Below are 23,773 nucleotides of genomic sequence, written 5' to 3' on the forward strand. Positions count from 1 at the left end.
ATAATCAAATATTTTATTAAATATTTTCAGCATAAGACTATACCTGAAAGAGAAGCAAGATCTATTGTTATGCAAGTTGTATCTGCATTAAAGTACCTCAATGAAATAAAACCCCCAGTCATACATTATGATTTAAAGCCAGGTAAATTTTTATTTTCTATTTTTTATTATGTAATATGAGAATATCCAAAATTTTAAATTATATGCTATTAATGTTGTAATTTTATAGGTAATATATTATTAACTGAAGGTAATGTTTGTGGAGAAATAAAAATTACAGATTTTGGATTAAGTAAAGTAATGGATGAAGAAAACTATAATCCAGATCATGGAATGGATTTAACATCTCAAGGAGCTGGTACCTATTGGTATGTACACTCTGATTTTAAAAATATGCTTTATGGCCACTGAAAACATTTCTATATCTTTCTGTATTAAAGTCAGTGATGACGTATTGTACTTATTTTATTATATTTTATGTAGGTATCTTCCACCAGAGTGTTTTGTTATTGGTAAAAATCCTCCAAAAATATCATCAAAAGTTGATGTTTGGAGTGTAGGAGTTATATTTTATCAATGTCTATATGGTAAAAAGGTATGACTGTTAAAATAATAATATCGATTGTTTTGATCTTTATACATTATTAACTTAATAAAATTTATATTCCAAAAATTATATTTTCAGCCTTTTGGACACAATCAATCTCAAGCCACAATTTTAGAAGAGAATACAATTTTAAAAGCTACTGAAGTTCAATTTGCAAATAAACCAACTGTTAGCAACGAAGCGAAGGTAAAATTTTATTGTCAATTCACGTGAATTGAAAAAATTTAATTGATTGACAGTATGAGAATAACATTTTAAATCTATTCGTGAATGTTTTTATTTTTACAGAGTTTCATAAGAAGTTGCCTAGCATATAGGAAAGAAGAACGTATAGATGTGTTGACATTAGCTAGACACGAATATCTACAACCTCCAGTGCCAAAACATGGCCGTCAAGCGAATAATCAGCAGCAGCAGCAACAACAACAACAGATTCAACAGCAGCAACAAACCTCATTTAGTATTGGCATGTTTAGTGGTATGAACGCGTCAAGCAGTTCGTAGTGGAAAAGAACTAAAGACAAAATCTTCAATATACTAATACATGCCAAATCTTGAACATTGAATTGCACACCATCTCATCTTAGGAACATAGCGATTGCTATAACGAATTGTAAATACTAAAAACCGGATAATATCACCATCACCAACGCCACGATTACCACTACCACTACCACTACCACTACCACTACCACTACCACTACCACTACCACTACCACTACCACTACCACTACCACTACCACTACCACTACCACTACCACTACCACTCCACTACCGCCATCACTACCACTTCCACCACACCTTTACAACTATACTTACAGGCCGACTACATAGGACATTGCAAGAGAGATGCGAGACTGGTCGTCGCAAGTCCAGAAGCTTGCGTCTTTCTACAATACAAGCTACATTATTCAGCATGACAAAAAAATGTTGTGTTCGTAAATATTCAATTGTATTATCGTTCCTTGTATCAAACAGTGGGCTGACTTGATAATAGTGTTTAAAAAAGAAATGAGAGAGACAGATAAACATGTGATAAGTCATTGTGAATTAAAGTGAAGTTCAAATTAAGAAGAAAAAGAAACAAAGGAAATATAGCGATGGAGATCGTTGCAAGTGAAAATTACTCGGTGAAAATAAAGAGAGCAACGGAAGATAAAATATCCGAGGCAAAGCGCGGCGAAGCGTAGAGGGACTTTGCTTTTACGGAGACGTTCCTCTCTTCTGAAGTTACGTATGGATGAATGAGTGTGACGAAAGATTGTTAAAACTAGTGTGCGTGTATATATTTATACTATATATATATATATACTAATAAATCCGATATAATATATATATATGGTGTAAAGAAACAGGACAGCATTGACAGTGGAAAGACAACTGTGGTGGATCCTCGCATGACCTCCGTGCAGCCAAGTATTCCATGAATATTTGACTGCACATCATGTTACTTTATTCAAATATTAACATTATTACTTATATCATGACTAATAACGATTAACATACACACACGAGGAGATTTGGTTGGTTGTTCCTATTCTGAAATGAGTGGGCTTTATCTACATCGGATTGATTGGTCTAAGGTTCGAGTGCAAAGAAAGTAAAAGAATCGCGATGCTCCCAAATAAAAAAAGAACATACAGAATCGTAGTCCACGGTTTATATGCTCCATGCACATGTACATTTTTAATCCATAATTTTCTAATAGAGTGATCCATTTCTCTTTTTTTCTCTTTTTTTTAGAGTGGACTTCGGCGCGATAATTCTGATCTTACATTTTCGTGATATATAACAATTCGTATAATCAGGCATTAAAAATTTTTAAAGTAAGATTCATAATGTTGTACCGACCTGGTTGCTATTTCTTTATTCATAATTTGTTTTATATATGTACGTTATATATAGATAATTATGAAATAGAAGATTAAGTTATTTTATCAAGTGCCCTTGCTTTGTATTATAGTCGCGTCTGTCGACAACCTGCAGCTTTTGGGAGTACTAGAAAGTTGTTAAAATGTTGTAAGTTGTTGGTACAATGTGGGCACGGTATTGATGGTTTCAATACCTACGTGATTGGCAAAGAATGGTCAGAGGAGAATACATTACAAGTCTGAACAGAGTCTACTACTAGATCCATCGCTTCTATTCTAAAAGCCAACCGTTCCTGCTTCCCTCTCCTATTTCTCTTGCGGTTTTTCAAATTTATTAAACAGGAAAGCGTATACTTTTAAAATTCCTCTACGAGGAAGTGCTTTTTGTAAACTAAGTTCTAAGACAAACTAGTCAGAAAATGAATAAATTCATTTAATTTTTTTCCGAGGAGAGGTATGCATAATTGTCAAAATGTAAGAAGTTACAATTTTTAGATATACATATTTATAATTATCATTTTCATATAATTGAAAAATTATAATCGAGCAAAAATTCCCTAGTTTAGAAATTTTGCTTGAACATAATAGTTAAATTAATTGTGATTAGTTTTGTAATATTCTCTTGTATTTATTGTAGTTTAAAGTGACAATTGATGCATACTGTTCTTGGACAAAAAGAAAAAAAAAATAGCATATACTTTGGCCAGTAAAATTTACGAAAAACACTTCTTTTAAAAAAAAAGGATATCGTTTTTCTACCACAAAAAGATTAACTCATTTAATGAGATAGTAAACTGATGAAAGAACGAAAAAAGATCATTTAATGAGCATTTATTCTATGAAATCTCATTTGGGATTATTTGTAATGATAAAAAAGGAAACGAATCTGCACCAAGCAGTGTTTATATATGTTTTGCGATAGAAGCAATTTTGCATTTGTATATAGTGAAGACTCCTTAAAAATGCATCGTTAATAAAACTATTAAATGCATATATCGAAAACAAATTTTTATTCAAGGAATAAGATTTTTTTCATAGAAAATTCATTGCACAAATATCCAAATATTGCCTGATCAGATAATATTCTTTAAAATTACGGGTCAACTTGAAAAGAAAAAAAGCATTACATAATAATATTTCCAGCTCTACATGCTTTTATAACTATGCATGTCAGAGTTTGGAGTATTATTATGCATTTTAAAAGAAGAGGAATTCAAATAATTCTTTAACAAACAAAGTTTTTTTTTTTATCGCCCTTGCGTGTCAGCATAGTCACGATCTTCCTCACAAACAACAGGAATTGCGTCGAGGATGGTGTATGAAACGTTATAGCAATAAATTTACGTATTTGTGTATAATTTAAAGTTAGTAAACTTATTAATTAAATATGAATCACATATAACAGTTTGTATTTCTCCTATAATACGTATGTGTGCACATAAAATTTTTTCTTTCAATAGATGAATGTTGGATAGAAAATTGGATAGAAACATACAGAGCATTATTTTCATTGAATTTGACGAACAAAAAACCTAACTTTTTACTTGTACTTAATTTCAATGATAGTACAAAATTATAACGTTACATTATTGAGTAGATCTTATAAATTTCAAAAACTGTACACACATATATACCAAATGATTTACTGGAAGATTTTAATCATTCTAGTTTCAAGGGCTTACGTGGTATTTATTGAGTTTTGAAGAATCAAATCAATTCCTTTTTTTTCATTAATTAATAGTTTCAAGGATATAAAATAATCTATTGCAAAATTTGTTACAAAATTGAAAAATCAAAAAATCTGTAAATTTTTGTAAAGTATAACACACTATACTATTATTTTCTAAACTGAAAATATGTATATATAAATTTTCTGTAGCATTACAATAAGAAACCCCATCACCAAATAGGATTTATTAAAGATTTTGATATACAACTAGTTACATAAATCACACTTGCATATGTAAGTTGTTTAAACATGAAGTTTAACATATTCAATGTTATATATTGAACAGGAAATTTAATATTCTTTCTTTATGTATTATTTGATTGGATTATTCATTTTTATTAAAATTTTATTCACAGAATGGGTAATCAATTGTACGAATGTGCTAATTAATACAATTACCTCCATATATTATGGTAAGTACATTATTTATTAATGATATGTGACAGATAGATATCTGTAAAGAATGTACTTTGTTCAAAAATTAATTCAATATACAAAAAGAAAAAATAAATAAGACAAGTTTAAATTAATTAATATAACGAGTCTTAATATTTAAATTAATATTCTATTCATATTATAAATACAAAAGTTTCATTACAGTCATATATTTGTAAATCTCTACATCTGTAGTTATTAAGTATACGCAGAACATCAATTATATTCTTTATTCAATATCAATACTATTAATAGAAGTTATGTGACATATTAGTTTAATATGTTTAAAATGCTTGAATAAGTATTTTATGAAGATGAAATGAACTTTTCATTCTATATATATATACATTATTATTACAATAACAAAAGTTTCTTTTAATTTGAACTTGATATTGAGTTTTTGCAACAAATCACACATTGTTCCATTTCCAATAGTTTGAAAACATTGTATAAATTGATGTGCAAAAATATGTTATTTTTTTTACAAAACAATATTGTTTAAATTTCTTTTTCAAAAAATTAACTTACAGAAATATAGATATTTTGGAATTTAATATTGTTTAAATATTTAGATGACTCAAATGTATAGTCATTCATGACTCAATTTATGTTATCGCATTACGTACTATACATATTTAATTCTGACTGTAAAATTTTATTTTCTTAAAATATTCTAATTCATATATTTTAGTATATATGTACAGTATCATATAAAATTACTAATGTCTTGATAAAAATCAAGACAGAATTTGTTAAAATTTATATTAAATGTGATCACAAAATTCGTTACTAACAATTTGGATTCTGATATTCAACTTAAGATCGTGTATTTATAATTAAAATTTCCTGGAACACGTGTCATTTATTTGCTTATACCTTTAAAATATTGTATAAAATTGATCAATTAGAATCATCATCATCCGATTGCACAGCATATGAAATAGGTTTACGGGCACGACCTGCAGTTTTTCGAGGTGGTAATGGAGAACTATCTACTACACTAAGGCTACTATCTTCCTCTGACTCGGACTTCTTCTTTTTTTTCTTTACCTATATAATTAAATAAGTTTCATGCAATTGCAAATAAATTAAAAAAAATTAACACAGTATTAATTATTAATTAATATAAACATCATATCTTACTTACTTTTTTGTCATATATTAAATTTTGATTGAAAATTGTTATATATGAATTATATACTTACAGGAGATTGTTTATTTAAAAACATAACTTCCTCTGAGTCCGAATCGGAGGAAACAATTTTTTTCTTTAATTGCCTTTTCATTCCTTTTCCACCATTTTCTGTTTTCTTTTTAGCAGGAGCTAAAATAATAAGACGTAATATAAGTTAATGACAATGTATGAAATATTCTGTGATCACAATTATAAACCAACGAATATCAAATTATTTAATATTTTGCAATTAATGAGATATTAAAAATTTTACCTTTTGTGGGAGGTGAGAACAACGATGATTCCTCACTAGATGCTGCAACAGGTTTTGTTGATTGTTTTTCTGCACTACTAACTAAAGAATCAAAGAGCTCTTCCGAACTAGCTGTAATGTGGACAACAATATAATTATAATGTCTAAAGAAAATAGTATATAAATAGTATATAACTAGTATATAAATATAATTAAAATCTTATACATTTACTTACGTTTTTTATGTATCTTAAGGATATCGTCAGAATCGCTATTAACAACCGTAGTAGGTTTTGTTTTACTAAAAAATAAATTTAATGAAAATACATTGTTCGTGCTATGTAATGTTATACAATTATAAATGAAATACTCACTGTTCTGTGTCTGAAGAAATACTGAGTACTTCGTCACTGGAAGAGGATCCTTCACTACTGAAGTTGTAATTCTTTTTAGCTACCAAATACAAAATTTACAAACATTAATTATATATGCATATTAAAGAAAAACACACGTATACAAATTTGTATAAACATAAAACTACTGTTTAAAGAGAAATTAATACCTGCTGCTCTACGGGATGTACGAGGTGCTGGAGGAGGAGAAATACTGCCAAAATCGATATCATCATTACTATCAGAATCTTTACCCTTCTTCTTGTCAATTTTTTCCTTTTTCACTTTTGGTTTAAATTGTAATGTTGTTTGTTTCAATCCTAATGAAAATAATGAAACGATTATTGTTGCTTAACTTCATAAATTTTTTCATTTTATTATAACTTTGAGCATATATACTTTTTTTGCCACCAGCCTTCTTTTCCAACTTTTCTGGAGCACAACCCGATCTTTCCTCTAAAGATTTGGCATTTGATTCGATCAACATGTCAATTTCATCCTTATCTTCTGTTGGATCTTTTTTAATCTATCATATTACATAAAATGTCTCATTATATTTTCACAAAAAATATGAAGCATTTAAAAAATATATATATATAATATTTACCTTTTGTTTTTTGATACCCTCTTTTCTATCTTTAGATACAATGTCTGCTTTCTCAATCTTTCTTTTTAATTCAGTATCAATTATTGGTACTATTCGACGAATATCATCAGAAGTATAATATTTTGATGGTGGTTTTTTAATACATTGTTTAGATTTCTGTTCTTCTTTCCGTTCTTTTTCTTCTAACTACGATAAAATATAATATATGGTAAAAGTTAAATGTTTTGTTTTTTGTTAAAAATAAAAAAAAATTACTTACTCTATTCAATTCATTCAACAAGTTATCTAAATCTTCTTTCCATAAAGAAATAGGTGTACGAGCTTGTAATCTTTTCAATTCTGCTACTTTTTCATCTTTTTGACGTAATAATTCGTCTTTCTTTTCCTTTGTTAAACACCATAATGACATTCCTAATAAATAATCAAAGTTTTCCTTTGCAATGGCTGTAGATGATACAACCGATTCTTCGTCAGCATTTTCTGTTACTTCTTCCTATTAACACATTATAGAAACTTGCATGTTAAATATTTATAGCAAAATAAAAATTATAATTACAATAAATCGTTTTTTGTTTACACGAGTTTCTTTTTATCACTTACTTGAGCTTCCTAACGTAGCATAACAATTAAATTTTGATAAATTTCAAATATATCGTTTTGATATAAAAACGCAATACTTACTAAAACTTCTTCTCTGTTTTGTGATAATTTCCAAGCTATAACTGGATCAGATTCATATTCTCGTCGAATTAATTCAGCAATCATATCTTTTCTCTTTTTATTTTCTATTACTATAGTACCATCACATTTTTCTAGAATAAATCGTGCTTGATTTGAAAGTTTTGATGCCTCTGCTTGTAGAATACCTTCTAAATAATCTTTTCTTTTGTGATACGTTTCTAATCTCACTTTATAAAAGCCTCTCAAAATTTGAAGAGCACTATCATATTTTTGTAGACATTGATTTTCATCAAAAGCACACTGTACAAATAAATTTGCTTATTATAGAAATTACTTTCTTAATATTCTAAATATATTATCTGTCTCTTACCATAGATGTAATTGTCATTGTTGATTGTAATTTAAATGCTTTATGAAGACCATCTCTTTCCAATTCTAGCAATTTATCACGATTTAACATTATTATAAAATGTACTGCCGTATCTGTATTGTATTCTTTGTAGTCCCTATAATAACATAAAAGGAAATAAATAATAAATATCTTTTAGTCATTTATCTTACAATCTCGATACTAAAAATTATAATTACGTAATAATAGATGGGGTTTTATCAGTTCCATGTAACATTGGTTCTAATACTGTTTCTTTGTATGTTTGGGTCCAAGTTCCAATCGGGAGTTCAGTAATTTCAACTTTATCTGGTGCTATTACTGAGATTTCTCCATTAATAACATATCTATAATCTCCACAACTTTCTATGACTCCTTTAAAATTTTTATAATATGGAATCTAGAAAATATAACGAAATATATGTACAATGAATATTAAACAGAAGTTTTTGAAAAATATTACCATTGGTTTAGGATCAGCACCATCCATCATTCTATGTAAGTTCTCAATTATTTCTCTAGGATTATAATTTGGTATTTTTGTCATCCATCCAGTACCAATGCCATCGGCACCATTCACTAATACCATTGGTATAGTTGGTACATAAAAAACAGGTTCAATTTTTTGATTATCGTCATATTCGTGTTTCAATAAAGCATCATCATGTTTGTGAAATATATATCTTGCTAATGGACTGTAGATAACAGAGAGTATTATACGATAACCATTTTTGGAAGATATTTGCTTTATTTAGATACGATAAAATATTCACGAAAATGTACCAAATAACATTTATAATAATATTTATTTGATACTATCTCGTGTGATATTCCATTGTATCCCAGATAAAACAGACATTCTCTGTATATAATTTCATGGACATTTATATACCTAAGCATTGTGAAAATGTAACGAGGACTTGCTGCATCTTTTCCTCCTGCAAGTCTTGTACCAAATTGACCAATCGGTTGAAGTAAATTTATATTATTACTTCCAACGAAATTTTGTGCAAGATTAATGATAGTTGACATAAGAGAGACTTCACCATGGTGATATGCAGAATGTTCAGCTACAGAACCAGCTAATTGTGCAACTTTTACTTCACGCTTATCATTACGTTTCAAACATGTATATACTACTTTTCTTTGTCCAGGTTTAAAACCATCGATCATATTAGGTATAGATCGAACATTATCATAGTTACTGTATAGAACTAATTCTACATTAATAAAATCAGAGAAGGACACAGTACGTGTATCCTTTTCATACAGAAAGCGTTCTCCGAGACCAATTTCCTTCCTTCTTTTTGTTTCGTCCATATGGTTCATTAACCAATCCTTACGTTGATCGACACATTTCTTACTAAAAGCCATAATGATATTTTGATCATCTTGATCTCCATCATATCTAAATCGTATTCTATGTCTAGTCATATTTTCAAAATATTCTTTTGCTTCCTTAGCAGTGGAAGTACCCAAACCTGTAAAAAAAATATATTAATAAAGAATGAAGAATATCAAAATATATTTACGTATTTCAAACAAGAAAACAAGAGAAATTTATAAAATATTAAAAATACAAACCTTTGTAGTATTTGATTTTATAGGTATGAAAATTTTCCGTTTCTGACTTCCACTTTCCAAATTCTGGCATTGAAAAGAAACTTAATACTTGATTTCCTTTTGTAGCTTTAACAATAGGCGTGATAAATTCCTCTATAAAATTTAATTTCAATAATGATGGCCAGTTATGATGAATGAAATTAATTAACAAGCCTTTGATATGGGAACCATCCTAAATGAATATATTTGATACAATTATGATGTAACTAAAATATGCAAATGGAAATATTAAATTTATAAAAAGATTAACCTGATCTTGATCAGTCATTATCATCATTTTTCCATAACGTAACGTTTTTAAATCTTCTCGAGTTTCATATTTCTTTTTATACTGAAGCCCAAGAATTTTTATTAAATTATTAATTTCTGCATTTTCTAAAATTTGTTTATGTGTTGCTTCTCTTACGTTCAAAATTTTACCTAAAGTTGAAAATGTTTATAAATAGCATTATATGCAATTCAAATAGGTCTCATTTACATTATTGTATTCATATTATTTACCTCTTAGAGGAAATATGCCATATTTATCTCTACCTATCGCCGCAAGTCCAGATACAGCCATTGTTTTAGCTGAATCTCCCTCAGTTAATATAAGTGTACACTCCAAAGATTTATTAGTCCCAGCATCATTAGCATCTTCTAATTTTGGTATACCTGAAATACAAAATTGTGTAAATAACTAAACTCATTTACACAATATATTTACATGCAATTTACCTTGCAATTTTCTTTGCTTTGACTTAGGCCCCAATTTTTGTAACTGACTGTCGGCTTTAAATTTCGCCCACGTTAAAACTGCTTCCACGATTCCAGTTTTCGTTACCTACATATAAATCACAGTTTAATTACATATATAGAAAAGTATCTTATCATCTGTTACAGTTAGTTTAATAATTACAGCTGTGACAAATTTTTCACTAAGAGAGCATTTTGATCCAAAACTTTTAGCTTGCAATGTCATATTTTCTTTAGTTTGTGAGTCAAATGTGGGATTATTGATAAGACAATTAATAAAAATCCATAAATGATTTTTTATTTGGAATGATTTAATTGCTACTCCACCCTTATTTTTCTTTTTTAATGTTTCTGTTAATTGTTTCACTATTAATTCTGTGACATGGTCCACATGACGGCCACCCTGTTTGCAAAAAAATTTGTTCAATTCTTCTTATTAAATATAAAAAAGTTAAATTTTTATTTTATTATATTTATTACCTTTGTTGTTGCAATACTATTTACGAAAGACATTTGCTGAAAGCCTTTGTCAGATAAAGCAACGGCTACTTCCCAGCGAGGTCCACAATTCTCATATACAACTTTTAAAGGATTGCCAAACTCATCTTCTTTACCCCTAATGTAGAAGTCAACATAGTCCTTGAAATTCTTAATAGGAATCCTAGTACCATTAAGATAGACTTTAACACCTCTAGTAGAAGCTGCTACATCATAAGCTCTTCTAGACATAAGAGCAACTATGTCATCATCCAACGACTGCATCTTAAATTTCGATAAATCTGGTGAAAATATGACTTTTGTAAAATCTTCTCCAGAAAAGTCTTTAATTCTAGGCTCACTGGCACTTCCCATATTATTACTCCACGTCTACAAATGAAATCACATTGCCTACATACATTTTATAAAAACAACAAACATCTATTTCAAATATGTTTTTATAATGAATTACTTGTTTTAAACATTTCCTGTATTCCTTGCATGCAGTTTCCACAGTGAAACGATGACTAAAAATGTTACATAGTTTGGCACCATAGCCATTTCTACCACCTGTTACTTTCTCTTCTTCATCGTCATAATTCGATGATGTTAACAAATGGCCAAATATCATTGTAGGAACATACATATTTTCTTCTTTGTGAATTACCACTGGAATGCCTTTGCCATTATTCCATACAGATATAACGTTATTTTCTCTACAAATAAAATTTATTATTCATTAATTATTATCATTATATACTATGTTTTGATGTTTTACATATTTTAAGCAAATAATATTAAGTCATTCTTACGGATCAATTTCAATTTTAATTGCATCCATAGTAGGATCTCTCTGTTTATTATCTGCCGCGTTTACTAAAATTTCATCAAATATTTTATACAATCCGGGAACATATTTTATTTCTCTTTGTACCATTGCTTCTTTCTCTTTGTCATAAACCCACATTATTTCTGTTACTGGTTCAACAGAACCAATATAGGTATCAGGACGTAATAAAATATGTTCTAATTGAGACTTCTTTTGATATATGCCTTCGATAGTTTTCTTCTTTGATGCATCACTACTTCCATTTTCTACTGCTGCACTCATTTTTGCATAAAGTTTTTGTACGTAACTGCAATATGTGAAAATTTCATTGAACAAATGTACATAATACTTAACGTTATATGCATGTTATTGTTATTATTATTGTAAATAAGAAAATGATCAAACAACACAATTTTAAAAGATATAAACATTGAGGTATATTGTAGATTTATTGTGAAACAAAAATCTTGAAATCTTTTTTATGATCATAAAATTCTACAACCTAATATCACAATTCATTACAATTGAAATTCAAGCTATAGTTACCTACATTTTTATTTGTTTCGTTTTACAAATACATGCGTGAGTTACTTATCATACAAAACTTTAATTTCAATTGACAGTAACATTCTCTACGTACACTCTTTATTTGTAAACAGATCATGTAACCACATTACACAGTAAAACGCACTATTACCAATATTATCGACATTAAATAAAAACAGAATATCAACATAGCAAAATCGAACAAAATTTCGATTCGCTTGATTGATAACGTAAAGATTTACAACTCAATTTACAATTCGTTTGGCCAGGACGCGAGACGCGACCGAATCGAATCGGTGCAAACACAACACAGAAACAAACGGCAAGGAAAGACGAACGCGAGTACGCCGAAGGAATACGACAACGCGAATCCATATCTGATCAAAAAGTAGATAAATATTTACCGAAAACTTCGTACCGAGTTTTACTAATATGGCGGGAAAACATTTTCTGTGTAATTGGCTAACGCGATGAACGACGTCAACTTGACATGCGACCCTTTTTTTTCGAAAACAATGCACACCTATCCACGATCAACATTTGAGAAAAATTCGGTGCGCGACGCTACGTTAGAGATTCGTATCCACGACTTACCTGCAACAGAATTGTAATAAAAACGCGGAATCGCGTCGGCAACAGAAATCCACACAAGTATAAAAACCACTGTCGAGCTCTCTTCAGGCTGCGTTGACCAACCACCGCAGTCGATAAACCGACCGGGACTCGACCGATTATCGAAACGTGCCGTCTTCCTTGTCACTTTCGTCGTTCACTCGAGGCAAGCGAATCACCGAACTTACGCGAAAAAAAAGTTTTATCCTTTTCTTCGTTTGCGCGTTGTCTCAGGCTTGTATCGTAAATTGATGCCTACACGGTGAACTATCCATCTCTCCAGAGGCTAGAGTCACTTTGCCGTGCGGGACGCCGTTTCAAAAGACAGTCAAAGCTTCACGCGAGAAAAAAACGATTTCGTCCCAACTGACACTGAAGAACACTTTCGGCAGCCCGTTCGAATTCTGTGAGAGGAAACGATACCATGTCGTTTGTCCGTTGTTCGTTCAAATGTAATGAAACGACGCAGAAATGACGAAACGGTCGATCAAAGAGAGGGAGGCTTCGAGCGATAGGGTATGTACGCTCGGTGAAAAAAACACCGCATGCTTCGTTACATTCTGTCAAGTCAAAATGTGTTATTTATTTTACTCGTCTCTTTTAATAATTGCTCGAGCAATTGTTGTTGAAATCCGAAAGAAAGATATACAAGCATTTTCTTCAGTTCAGCGATCTTTACAATCGCGTATTGTTTAAATTCTGATTGAAAGTGATTAATATTATTTTCTTTTTTTTTATATATGATTTACTTGCGAATAATAGTTTGAAAAGTTAATAATATATTTGATGGAGAAAATTGTTGGAATTACACGTAATACAAACGTTCACAATTGTGAACATACTTTGGTGAACATTTTAACTATAATGAAATCATTGCATTTAAGAAATTCGAAAGTACACAAATTAAAAATACGTACGCGATACTTAAGTATAGTATATGTTTAAATAAATTTTTAATATTAATAAAATTACACTTTTTAGTGTAAATGGACAAATTGTAAAGTAATTTAAGAACAGCGTCATTTTTAACTTCGTTTTAACTAACACAGTACCAGAAACAGTACAAAATAATAACATTTTATCGTCTAAATTCTAATAGAATTTATCGTACCATCTGTATCACGCTTGTTATGATATGACCTACTTGATTTAAATGTAACATGCAGGATCTCGTTCCATCAAAATTAATTTAAAAACGCAGTATATTCAATTTATCGCTGTAATCCATCCAACGAATCAAATCAGTAGAGATTGATCACGTGATTTGCAGTTTCAGCTATTGGTTAGCACGTACTTACTAATGAATTATGATTTTCAGGAACGAGTTTGTACTCATTATTGTACAAAAATAGATTTATACTACTCTCCTAAGTCTGTTATTTTTGGTTGATCAATTTTCCCTTTATTTATTTAGAAATTTAAAATTTAGAAGCTTATTCATATTTTGCAACATCTCAAGATTGCAAATCGAAGCTGTTCATCTAGATTCTGATCATGTTTTATTTATTTCAACTGATTCTACTATTGGATAGTATAAACATAACAGCATAATACATATTATAAATTTATGTTGTAACAGAGACTATCTAAAAAATTAATTGAAACATTATTCGATCTTGCAAAGTATGAATGTGCTTTGCAACTATATTGATTCAATGAAAACATGTTAACAATAATTATCAATAATATTAAACATGTTAAAAATAATAATAATGTTACGTAGGTGAAATTTCTCCTTATTTAAAATGAAGTTACAATCTAATTTACATTTAGGGAAATTATTTTAAAAATTTTATATGAATTCCCGAGTGAAGTAAAATCAAGTCATGTTGGCTACACTGGGTTTCTAAACATTTTCATATGTGATAAGTTTCGTTTTGTAAACAGCATTGTTTATTTAGTAACGCCGACAGTGAAAGAATTTAAATTATGCATTAAAAATTACTCGGTTAGAAATATTACATTTCATGGATTAATGAAGAAATAAAAAGAAATTACATTTAGGCAATAGTATTAAATGACAATTGGATATGACAACGTTAAAAGGCATTTTCCCTGATTCAAGTACGTCAGTTATTGGAATTATTCACCGGCAATAAAATAAAAAAAAAAATTTTGTACTTGTGCTTTGTACTTTATTTCAAATTAATGATTAATATCTTTTCTCTTTCTAGAATCAATAAAAGGAAAAAATTTCATATACGAAAATGTAAAAAATCTTCGTCAGTTGCACGCTAATAAAGAAACAGAAGAAACACAAAAATCACAAGTATCCAGTCAAAGAAAGACAACTAATAATGCTAATTGTAGTAATAATTACAACTATGTTTTACCCAAAGTCAACACAAATCTTCGAATGAGAAAACACGATACTAATGTGAATATAAATGTAAATACTAAATTAGATCAACATCAAGAACCATGTAAGAAAACAAGTGCATCAACTTTAAACAAAAATAATGTTCTTATGAAAAAGACAATATATTCGACAAGTAACAATTTGTTAGTTAAGGAAAGAAAGACAGGACATAAAGAATTACATAAATCTAGGCAAAAATTGCATGAGAATGTTTCATTGGATCCTGATATTCCATATAAATCTGTTGGGGATAATGATAACAACATAAAAGTTCAAGTTAAAGTTAAAAATCAAGGTATTCAGACATTGGACACAAATGAAATTGAGAATTTATATTCTGAAGGGATAGTTAAGTATGTACATTTGCATATTCTTTCTAGACTTCTAAAGTAGTTGAATATTGTCTTATGTATGAAGCAATGTTTCTTGTTGATCTAGTATACTCATTTTTTTGTTTTCTTATAGACACTATGAAGTTATAATGGAATAAAGTAACTATAATATATGTAAATGTTTGCTAATAATAATAATTTTTTTGGACAGATATCCTTCAAAAAAATATTTGAATTGTAATGAAGCAACGAAAAATGATACAAATGAAGAAATTAATGTATCTTCAAAGAGTATAACAAATTCACCTTTAAATCAAGGAGATATTCAAGTTTTTGAAAAAACTACACAGAATAAAAAAAATAAAAGTGATACAAAAAATTCCAAATCTTTATCATCTAAAGAAGAAGTAAATTTTATTAAACTGAACAAAGAACATAGCTTTGCAACTAATAAGACGACAACTCAAGTGAATAACAACATCAGTAACAATACTAACAACAACAATAACAACAACAGCAACAATAATAATCTTCCTACAAACTATCGAATGGGTGTAGTTCCAAAGTACATAAGTTACATATGTTATTCATTGATTATTACATTTTATATTTTAATCGAAAATAGTGATTATTAATACTTTAATATTTATAATTTGCAAATACTACTTTCAATTGTATTTTTAGATATATTAAAAATAGAAAGGAAATTCAAGAAAAGATACAAAAAGCTAAACAAGAAGAATTAGATCCCAATTGTCCAAATGGTCATGTCCCATTACCTGATAATGAGCGCAAGGAAACATTGCAAATGTTAAAAAAAAGTATGTAATTTAAAAATTAAGTAAGTTCTTTAATTTAGAATTGTGTTTAAAGAAATATCACCATTGCAGGTTATCAAGATTACGTAAATGAATTAAATATGATGCCCATAAAAGTGGATACCCTTAGGGCGCAGAGACGAAAAATAGAAATAGAAAAGCAACTGAATAAATTAGAAGAAGGGATAAAAGTTTTTTCAAGACCAAAAGTTTATGTAAAAATGAATGCCTAAATTATTCTTTTGTTATATAAAATTATATAATTTAATGTATAAGAAACAGGAATAGAGTAGCAAAAAGAACTCCTAAATGATTTCCTTCACTTTTTAATGGAGCTTAGCCAATTTGTAAAATTTGTTAAATCCAATAGATTTATATTTTGAAAATCAAAAAGTAAAAGAACATTTGAAAACATTAGAATTTTAATGTTATTTACATATTTTAAATATACATTATTTTTTATATATTCCATTTCAAATCAAGAAAAAGGGAATAAAATTGCCCCAAATACACAATGAGGTTTTAATGTCATTGACTAATTACAGTACAAGCAGGATTTAAGAGAAACATTTCAAAAATTTCTTTTACTTTTTGAATTTCTAATGTAATTTATAAATTATTGATAATTAAAGATAAATTACATCTTATATTATTAGTGTAGAATATTGCTTTCAATTGCAATATTTTGATTTTTTATTGTACATAGTTGTATTACTTTTTTTTTTATATTACTTACTCTGTTTTAATTATACTAGTCTTTGGATATTGTGTACTTATTGTCACATAATGTCACTATCATTTTCAACTTATGCTGTATTTCTGACTACTTGTCAACTGTTGAATTGTATTATGTAGATATAGATATGTCTATATGTGTATATATATATACTTATGTTTAATTGTATATAATATATACAATTTTTGTAAAATTCTATATTATTGAATATTTAATAAAAGCCGAGCACTTTATTTACAATATTTACTTTGTAATTTGTTCTTTATTAGTGTTTACGAAACTCGTATCAATAGTATGCAAAAAGGCAACTGGATCAAAATGAATTTGTCCTAAATTATAGTATTTTTCATCATGTTCATACCATTTTTTAATATTGAAATCACTAAAGAATATGTTTATTTCTCTTTCCGCTGATGCAACTGAATCTAAAAGAACAATTATTTCGTATGACACACAAATAACACAAACGAAAACATAAATTGAAAAGTATACCAGAGCCATGAGTTGCATTTTTTGTATCTGACAGACCATACATCCCCCGAATTGTATCAGGTGCAATATACTGTGCCTGATACACTTTTGTAGGGCCCATTAATTGCCTCCACTTAGCAATAGCATTGTGATCTGCCAAGATATGAATATCTGATGGGCCACTACACATAAATGTCAGAAGACGATTGTAGAAGAACTTTTCTTTGTGTTCTTCATAAAACAATTCTGCCTCCTTATAAGTGATAATCGTCCTGTGCGATCTGACAATTTTTAAATTGTTGTCAATTATTAAGTCTCGAATTTTCTGAAATTGCAATGACATTTAAATATAATCATTATTACCATTATTTTTTTTTTCTTTTTTTGGAAACCAATCGTTTTGACAATCCCGCTTTCTTATCATTTAAAATTCTACATTTGCACACGTACGTATACACACACGTACGTTGGACAAAATTTAGGTTACCAGGTTAAATTAAATTTAGGTTATGTCTTCTTACCTGGAGCACAAAAGGAGATTTAACAACATGTGGTTTGATTATTGCCAAAGTTAATTGAAGATGCTTTTGCGATTGCATTTCAATACACTAGTTACCTACCATTTTTTTTCTTTCATAAAAAATTGAAAATTCTCACAGTGAGTTAAAAACTAACTACAAACATTCCGTTCAAAAACATGATATATGTTCGATTCGCAATATAATAAACGAGGCTCGCAACGTAAATTCCGTGGAACATGTTGTTTATATTCGTTACAAATGAAGTACAGAACACTATGCTGCACGCACTTCATCGCAATCTTACGTATTATTTTAAAATTCTGTAGCAATTACGACAGACAATTTCCCATATAAAAAAAAAAATTTAATATATCACAGACCGACTATAATCTCAAGGAATATAACTATTTCTGTTATTTCGAAATGTAATACGTTATTTGAAAAGTTACACGACAAAAGTTCGTTAATCATCGTGTACAATTTTTTCGAAGTTACACATATTTTCGTTCACTTCCCGGCACAATCAAACCATTCCCAAAAGAATATCATTACTAAATGTAACTCATACGTATATTACGAACGTATATTACGAACGCGTATTTAGGAAATGAAACAGAATGAAGGAGACAAGTCAAGATTCTAATTGGACAGATCAGAATAGTAAAAGTTTGTAAATTAATCCTTTTAAATAGCTTTTTGCTTTTTTTGCAATTGAAAATTTAGTTAATTCGTGACACTGAACCGCTAGCGCCACGTAGCGGTGAGCCGATGGAACCAAAATCTATTACTGTCCTTGTCGTATACTCATTCTTATTTATCACGTTGCATAAGTCTGTCTTTGTTGCACACTGTTGCGCTTCTCATTACGAACGAGACACGTCTTGCCATCTATCGGTAAAAAATTTGGAATTATCTGGCCGGACAATGTACTGCCATCTATCGGATTTTTCTATTTTACCCTTTTAGTTCCAGTCGGAATTGCGAGGCGCTTAGATGGCAGCACTTCTCTACCTTATCGGTAGACAAGGAGAGCATCAGTGTGCGATAAGGATAGACTCAGGCAGTATGAGAGAGAAGGAAGATAGTAGTGTGCGATGAGGACAGCAATAGGTTTTAGTTCCGTCATTTCACCGCTACGCGGCGCTAGTATTTCAATGTCTATAAATTAAATAAATTTTCATTTGCCGAGAAAACTATTAAAAAGGATTAATTTACGAACTTTTGCGACTGTATCTTTATTTCTAGACCCTAAATTCCTTTCGACCTGTAAAATGTACAAATAAAGATTTGAAATTTCCCCCATAAATCGAAAAGTTCCAACACGAGAAATATTAAATTTTTGGTAGTTGCACTATCAGTAGTCGAATGAAAATTATTCCTGAATATACTTGAAAAGACGCGCAACAAGTTTCGCGCCGTTTCTGACGCGAGTCTTCATTTAATTTATTATTAAAAATAACTAATTGTAATTATTTACGCACAGCGTGAAGTACAGAATTCTACAATTGTATGGAATATTCAATTTACAGAATTAGATGATAATTTTATAAATCCATTTACAATACATTGTTTTATTGATATACACTATTGAGCATTGTAAACTAATATATCATAATCAACCTCGTTGTATAATTAATATCACAGGTAGTATAGTATTTTTTGTTAATTAATACTTACGAACCATCTATCTATAAAACTGTTTTATTCGTGGCGATTCGTTCAAGTTTCATACATGCATAAACTTGTGATTGTTGTTCTTATGTCAGTTTGACTAAAAGGTATAATTAATCTAGTGTTTCATTTGCATTTATTCCTATGGCGTCTCCAGCACCGAAATCACCAGAGCAATCTGAAAGAAATAGAAAATACGATAGACAATTGAGGTATATATTGCTTATACATATACATGTATGCACATATACACACACACAGGTGTACATATATGTACTATTTCCGAATTAAAAAGTTAATTGGAGATAATGGTATACTTTAACGTAAAATAATTTATGTTGTGTAATATTAATATATATATAGGTTATGGGGCGATCACGGTCAAACTGCACTGGAAGGAGCGCACGTTTGTATCATAAATGCAACAGCTCTTGGCACAGAAATTTTGAAGTCCTTAGTCTTACCAAGTATTGGAGCATTTACAATTGTGGATGGGAAGAAAGTTACCAGTGAAGACATCGGGGCAAAGTATGTGTTAGTAATTATACAGATGAAAAAAAGTTGTACAACAGATAACTTCAATGTAGCTATTGTGTATCTTTTGAATAGTTTCTTTCTAGAAACAGACAGTGTGGGAAAATCAAGAGCGCAGGTAGCAACGCAAATGCTTTTGGAACTGAACTCAGATGTTAGAGGTGACTATATAGACGAGGAGCCTGATCAAATTTTGTACAATAGTCCAGATTTTTTCAACAGTTTTACTGTTGTTGTGGCTACTTGTTTAGCTGAGAAGTAAGGATCGTTATAAACGATAAATTGTCATGGGAATTTGATTCAGATTAAATTCTAACAAAATAAAATTGTCAGATCTTTAGTTCTTCTGTCGCAAAAACTTTGGGAGTTAAATATACCTTTAATAGTATGCAGAACTATAGGATTCATCGCATACATGAGGATTCAAGTAAAGGAGCATATGGTCATAGAAACACATCCAGATAATGAGATTCCAGATTTACGTTTAGACAAACCATTCGAGACGCTAAAGAAGCATGTCGATTCTGTGAACTTAGATGCACTCAGTTTCAAAGATCATTCTCATGTGCCGTACTTAATTGTGTTATACAAATTTTTAGAAAAATGGATTTTAAGCAAAGGAGAGTTGCCAAAAAGTTACAAGGAGAAAAATCAGTTAAAACAAATGATAAGAGAAGGAATGAGAAGGGACGAGAATGATATTTCAAACAGCGAGGAGAATTTTGAAGAGGCTGTTAAAGCTGTTAACACGTGCGTAGGATGTACTGAAATTCCAGAGAATGTAACAAATGTTCTTAACGATGATCAGTGTATTAATTTAACCGCTAAGGTACTAGAAAAAAGTACTGTTGTAGCAGTAAGTAATATAACTTTAAATTAATTTAATATACTTTCAGAGTAGTTCATTTTGGATTATAGCTAAGGCAGTGAAAGATTTTGTTGAGAATGAAGGGGGCGGATTATTACCATTGAAAGGTACTTTGCCTGACATGACAGCGGATACGGAAAAATACATAACACTTCAGCAAATGTACGATCTCTCGGCACGAAACGTTTATTACAAAAATATTGTTTTTTTTTTTTAGTATATTTAGATAAATTTATTTATTACAGTTATCACAAACAAGCGATAGCTGACGCAGAAGCAGTATGGCGGCGTACTTTGCAATTATTACGACAGTTAGGAAAATCGTCAGATTCCATTCCCGAAAGAGACGTCAAGCTGTTCTGTAGACACGCTTTAAATATACACGTAGCAAGGGGAACGTGTATTGCAGATGAATATGATTCAAAAATATTTGATGCAAGCAATATAGGTATTGTAAAAAGTTTGAAATCAACACGATTAAAATTACTGCAGAATTTTCGAAATATTAAACATCATGTACATATACGTAAATTAATGATTTTATATTCTTTTTTCCAGTACAATGTTTGGAAAATCCAGAGAGTATGATGATTTATTATGTCGTTCTTAGAGGAGTTGAAAAATTTCAAACAGAGTATAACTCGTACCCTGGGGAGTTTGATGATCAAGTAGAACCTGATATAGTTAAGCTTAAAGTATGTTTCACATATAAAATAATAATATTAATCGAAAAAAATGTAAATGTTGTATATAATTACATTTTATTGCGTAGACATGCATAACAAAGTTACTGAATGAATGGGGATGTGGACCATTAATAAAAGACGATTACGTACACGAGTTTTGTCGTTTCGGTGGTGCAGAGTTACATTCGGTATCTGCATTTTTAGGCGGCCTCGCAGCCCAAGAAGTTATTAAATTTGTTACAAATCAATATAAACCAGTTCATAATACCTTTATATACGATGCAGTGACATCAAATTCTGGAACATTCTTCTTTTAATTAAGTTAAATAGTAAATTAATTATATACTTCTGTATAAAATAAAATATATACAATTTTGTAATTTATGTGATAAGTTTTGTTCATTTTATGACTGATTATAACCATAAAATTGAGAAACATCGTGAAATGTGACTCGTAGAAATATGATATTAAAACTCAAGTTGAACGAGTATAATATCAACACTTTAATGTAATAATTAATTGATACACAAATTATTTTATCCTTATTTATAATAATAAACCACTATTAATAACCATTACTTATGACAAACTATTGTTTTAATTTATAGTAAATATGTCTAAGGCATAAAGCAAATTAATATTTCATGTCTTACAACTAATATTGTACACAAATATTTTACCGGTGTTCTAGTCTCAACGTAACTTAACAAACGATGAATTGTGCTTTGATTTTTTAATTTCTTTCTTTTGTACAATATTAGTATCTTATATTATATATTGTTACATAGATTATAAATTAATATAACATATTGAATTAATTAATTATTCGCTATAATTAAGGATACTATAATATAAAAATTTAATATTCCACCTTTGCATGAGCCACTTCAGTATTTATAATCGATGATTATTGATTATTTTATTATTTTTAACGTGACTTTTCTTTCTAGATATATCTTCGTTCGTATTTAACAATTAACGTTTTACATAAACTTTTTTACAAAGATACCGATACAGAAGTGGTTAGGCAAAAGTTTGACAAAATGATTTCAATAATAATTAAATATACATTTTGTACTGCGCGTACACACTTAGCGCCAATAAATACATAAAGACTTAAACTAATGAAAGATATTGAGCCATAGGTAATCAAGAACAGTGAAATTCTACTTAAGAAAAAAAAAAAAAAAGAAAAAAAGACAGATGAAAGATTTTAAATGTATCTAATTTCTGAAGATATTACAGAGGATTACAGAGTTAATAAGTTCATGAATAAGTATAATTAATTAGCAAAAGAAGAGAAATACAACACTGATCATCAATAGGAGAACATCTATTCTTAGTGTTTGAGAGAAACACCGGTATAGAATTACAATTTTTACGGCGTGCATTCGAAGGACTTTGTCTATTAATTTTTTCATTTGTTAAAATTTGAGCCGTATAGTTTATTTATTAGTTTCAATTATTATTCCACAACTTATGAAAGCAACAAACACTTGTACAACAATAAATGGCTTAAAATTATTCACATAATTATTTTCAAATCTTCACATTTCCTTACGTATTAACATATTTATTGATTTATGTATATGACACAGGGGATATTTTTATTCATTGCTAAAGAAATATCATGTTCTGTAAGTATTTTTGTATAAGAAGCAAAATGATATTGTAACAATAAAAAAAAAAAAAAAACAGTAAGATTTATATAAATTAAATGTTCAAATTTTTGTAAATTGAAACAATACTGCTTTGAATAATATATATGTATATGTACATATCGAATATATAACTTTACTATACGACTCCCTCATGAT

At 29.2% G+C, this 23,773-nt stretch overlaps 5 protein-coding genes across 29 annotated transcripts in view; 3 read left to right on the top strand and 2 right to left on the bottom strand.

The window, feature by feature from the left end:
* LOC122531138 (serine/threonine-protein kinase tousled-like 2) overlaps positions 1-3,880 on the top strand; it is a 29,915-nt gene extending 26,035 nt beyond the window's left edge. For all 17 annotated transcript variants that reach the window (XM_043658768.1, XM_043658774.1, XM_043658769.1 and 14 more), the window contains 5 exons: positions 31-142; positions 230-368; positions 484-595; positions 686-793; positions 896-3,880. In XM_043658768.1, the coding sequence (XP_043514703.1) occupies positions 31-142; positions 230-368; positions 484-595; positions 686-793; positions 896-1,111 (687 nt within the window). In that variant the 3' untranslated portion in view covers positions 1,112-3,880. The remainder of the gene's footprint in view (positions 1-30; positions 143-229; positions 369-483; positions 596-685; positions 794-895) is intronic.
* A 479-nt stretch (positions 3,881-4,359) lies between these two features.
* LOC122531137 (DNA topoisomerase 2) lies at positions 4,360-13,040 on the bottom strand. 5 transcript variants are annotated; one of them, XM_043658763.1, is made up of 24 exons: positions 12,942-13,040; positions 11,785-12,108; positions 11,445-11,688; positions 10,976-11,362; positions 10,659-10,898; positions 10,478-10,583; positions 10,262-10,414; positions 10,011-10,180; positions 9,722-9,932; positions 9,030-9,618; positions 8,601-8,832; positions 8,338-8,537; positions 8,120-8,255; positions 7,750-8,049; positions 7,669-7,677; positions 7,328-7,561; positions 7,069-7,254; positions 6,861-6,987; positions 6,632-6,781; positions 6,444-6,522; positions 6,306-6,370; positions 6,091-6,201; positions 5,848-5,966; positions 4,360-5,692 (listed from the first exon to the last, which is right to left on the bottom strand). In XM_043658763.1, the coding sequence occupies exons 2-24, from the start codon at positions 12,081-12,083 to the stop codon at positions 5,543-5,545; spliced, it is 4,497 nt and encodes a 1,498-aa protein (XP_043514698.1). In that variant the 5' UTR covers positions 12,084-12,108; positions 12,942-13,040; the 3' UTR covers positions 4,360-5,542. The 5 variants fall into 5 exon arrangements, with proteins under 5 accessions (XP_043514698.1, XP_043514699.1, XP_043514700.1 ...); XM_043658764.1 differs by having other exon boundaries at positions 11,785-12,114; positions 12,948-13,003; XM_043658765.1 differs by lacking the exon at positions 12,942-13,040 and adding an exon at positions 12,352-12,675.
* A 347-nt stretch (positions 13,041-13,387) lies between these two features.
* LOC122531141 (putative uncharacterized protein DDB_G0282499) lies at positions 13,388-17,085 on the top strand. 3 transcript variants are annotated; one of them, XM_043658790.1, is made up of 5 exons: positions 13,388-13,475; positions 15,134-15,671; positions 15,862-16,215; positions 16,335-16,471; positions 16,541-17,080. In XM_043658790.1, exons 2-5 carry the CDS (start codon positions 15,316-15,318, stop codon positions 16,699-16,701), a joined length of 1,008 nt encoding a protein of 335 aa, XP_043514725.1. In that variant the 5' UTR covers positions 13,388-13,475; positions 15,134-15,315; the 3' UTR covers positions 16,702-17,080. The 3 variants fall into 3 exon arrangements, with proteins under 3 accessions (XP_043514725.1, XP_043514724.1, XP_043514723.1); XM_043658789.1 differs by lacking the exon at positions 13,388-13,475 and adding an exon at positions 14,724-15,023 and having other exon boundaries at positions 16,524-16,644; XM_043658788.1 differs by lacking the exon at positions 13,388-13,475 and adding an exon at positions 14,748-15,023 and having other exon boundaries at positions 16,541-17,085.
* A 361-nt stretch (positions 17,086-17,446) lies between these two features.
* Positions 17,447-18,913, bottom strand: LOC122531143 (nucleoside diphosphate kinase 6). Of its 3 annotated transcripts, none has more exons than XM_043658794.1 (3): positions 18,197-18,913; positions 17,697-17,956; positions 17,447-17,629 (listed from the first exon to the last, which is right to left on the bottom strand). In XM_043658794.1, exons 1-3 carry the CDS (start codon positions 18,223-18,225, stop codon positions 17,448-17,450), a joined length of 471 nt encoding a protein of 156 aa, XP_043514729.1. In that variant the 5' UTR covers positions 18,226-18,913; the 3' UTR covers position 17,447. The 3 variants fall into 3 exon arrangements, with proteins under 3 accessions (XP_043514729.1, XP_043514728.1, XP_043514727.1); XM_043658793.1 differs by having other exon boundaries at positions 17,697-18,000; positions 18,296-18,912; XM_043658792.1 differs by having other exon boundaries at positions 17,697-18,000; positions 18,197-18,911.
* A 978-nt stretch (positions 18,914-19,891) lies between these two features.
* On the top strand, positions 19,892-22,347 carry LOC122531140 (NEDD8-activating enzyme E1 regulatory subunit). Its single transcript, XM_043658787.1, has 8 exons — positions 19,892-20,079; positions 20,231-20,395; positions 20,477-20,659; positions 20,735-21,230; positions 21,298-21,431; positions 21,515-21,717; positions 21,828-21,964; positions 22,042-22,347. Exons 1-8 carry the CDS (start codon positions 20,012-20,014, stop codon positions 22,270-22,272), a joined length of 1,617 nt encoding a protein of 538 aa, XP_043514722.1. The 5' UTR covers positions 19,892-20,011; the 3' UTR covers positions 22,273-22,347.
* The last annotated feature ends 1,426 nt before the right edge of the window (positions 22,348-23,773 follow it).

This window comes from Frieseomelitta varia, unplaced genomic scaffold, assembly GCF_011392965.1.
Source record: "Frieseomelitta varia isolate USP_RPSP 00005682 unplaced genomic scaffold, Fvar_1.2 scaffold_376, whole genome shotgun sequence".
NCBI lineage: Eukaryota > Metazoa > Arthropoda > Insecta > Hymenoptera > Apidae > Frieseomelitta > Frieseomelitta varia.

Bases quoted from the DNA above. Each gene is read 5' to 3' on its own strand.
- LOC122531137 (XM_043658763.1), bottom strand. From the start codon at position 12,083: ATGAGTGCAGCAGTAGAAAATGGAAGTAGTGATGCATCAAAGAAGAAA. The intron at 8,538-8,600 runs GTAATATTTTTC...TATATTTTCTAG, and splicing joins GTGCTGATCCTAAACCAATG to ATTCCATATTATAAAAATTT. The intron at 6,202-6,305 runs GTAAGTAAATGT...TCCACATTACAG, and splicing joins CCTTAAGATACATAAAAAAC to CTAGTTCGGAAGAGCTCTTT.
- LOC122531141 (XM_043658788.1), top strand. From the start codon at position 14,990: ATGACAACGTTAAAAGGCATTTTCCCTGATTCAA. The intron at 15,672-15,861 runs GTATGTACATTT...TTTTTTGGACAG, and splicing joins TATTCTGAAGGGATAGTTAA to ATATCCTTCAAAAAAATATT. The intron at 16,472-16,540 runs GTATGTAATTTA...TCACCATTGCAG, and splicing joins ATTGCAAATGTTAAAAAAAA to GTTATCAAGATTACGTAAAT.
- LOC122531143 (XM_043658792.1), bottom strand. From the start codon at position 18,274: ATGCAATCGCAAAAGCATCTTCAATTAACTTTGGCAATAATCAAACCA. The intron at 18,001-18,196 runs GTAAGAAGACAT...TTGCAATTTCAG, and splicing joins AATCTCCTTTTGTGCTCCAG to AAAATTCGAGACTTAATAAT. The intron at 17,630-17,696 runs GTATACTTTTCA...TTGTTCTTTTAG, and splicing joins AAATGCAACTCATGGCTCTG to ATTCAGTTGCATCAGCGGAA.
- LOC122531140 (XM_043658787.1), top strand. From the start codon at position 20,012: ATGGCGTCTCCAGCACCGAAATCACCAGAGCAATCTGAAAGAAATAGA. The intron at 20,080-20,230 runs GTATATATTGCT...ATATATATATAG, and splicing joins AAATACGATAGACAATTGAG to GTTATGGGGCGATCACGGTC. The intron at 21,432-21,514 runs GTACGATCTCTC...TATTTATTACAG, and splicing joins TACATAACACTTCAGCAAAT to TTATCACAAACAAGCGATAG.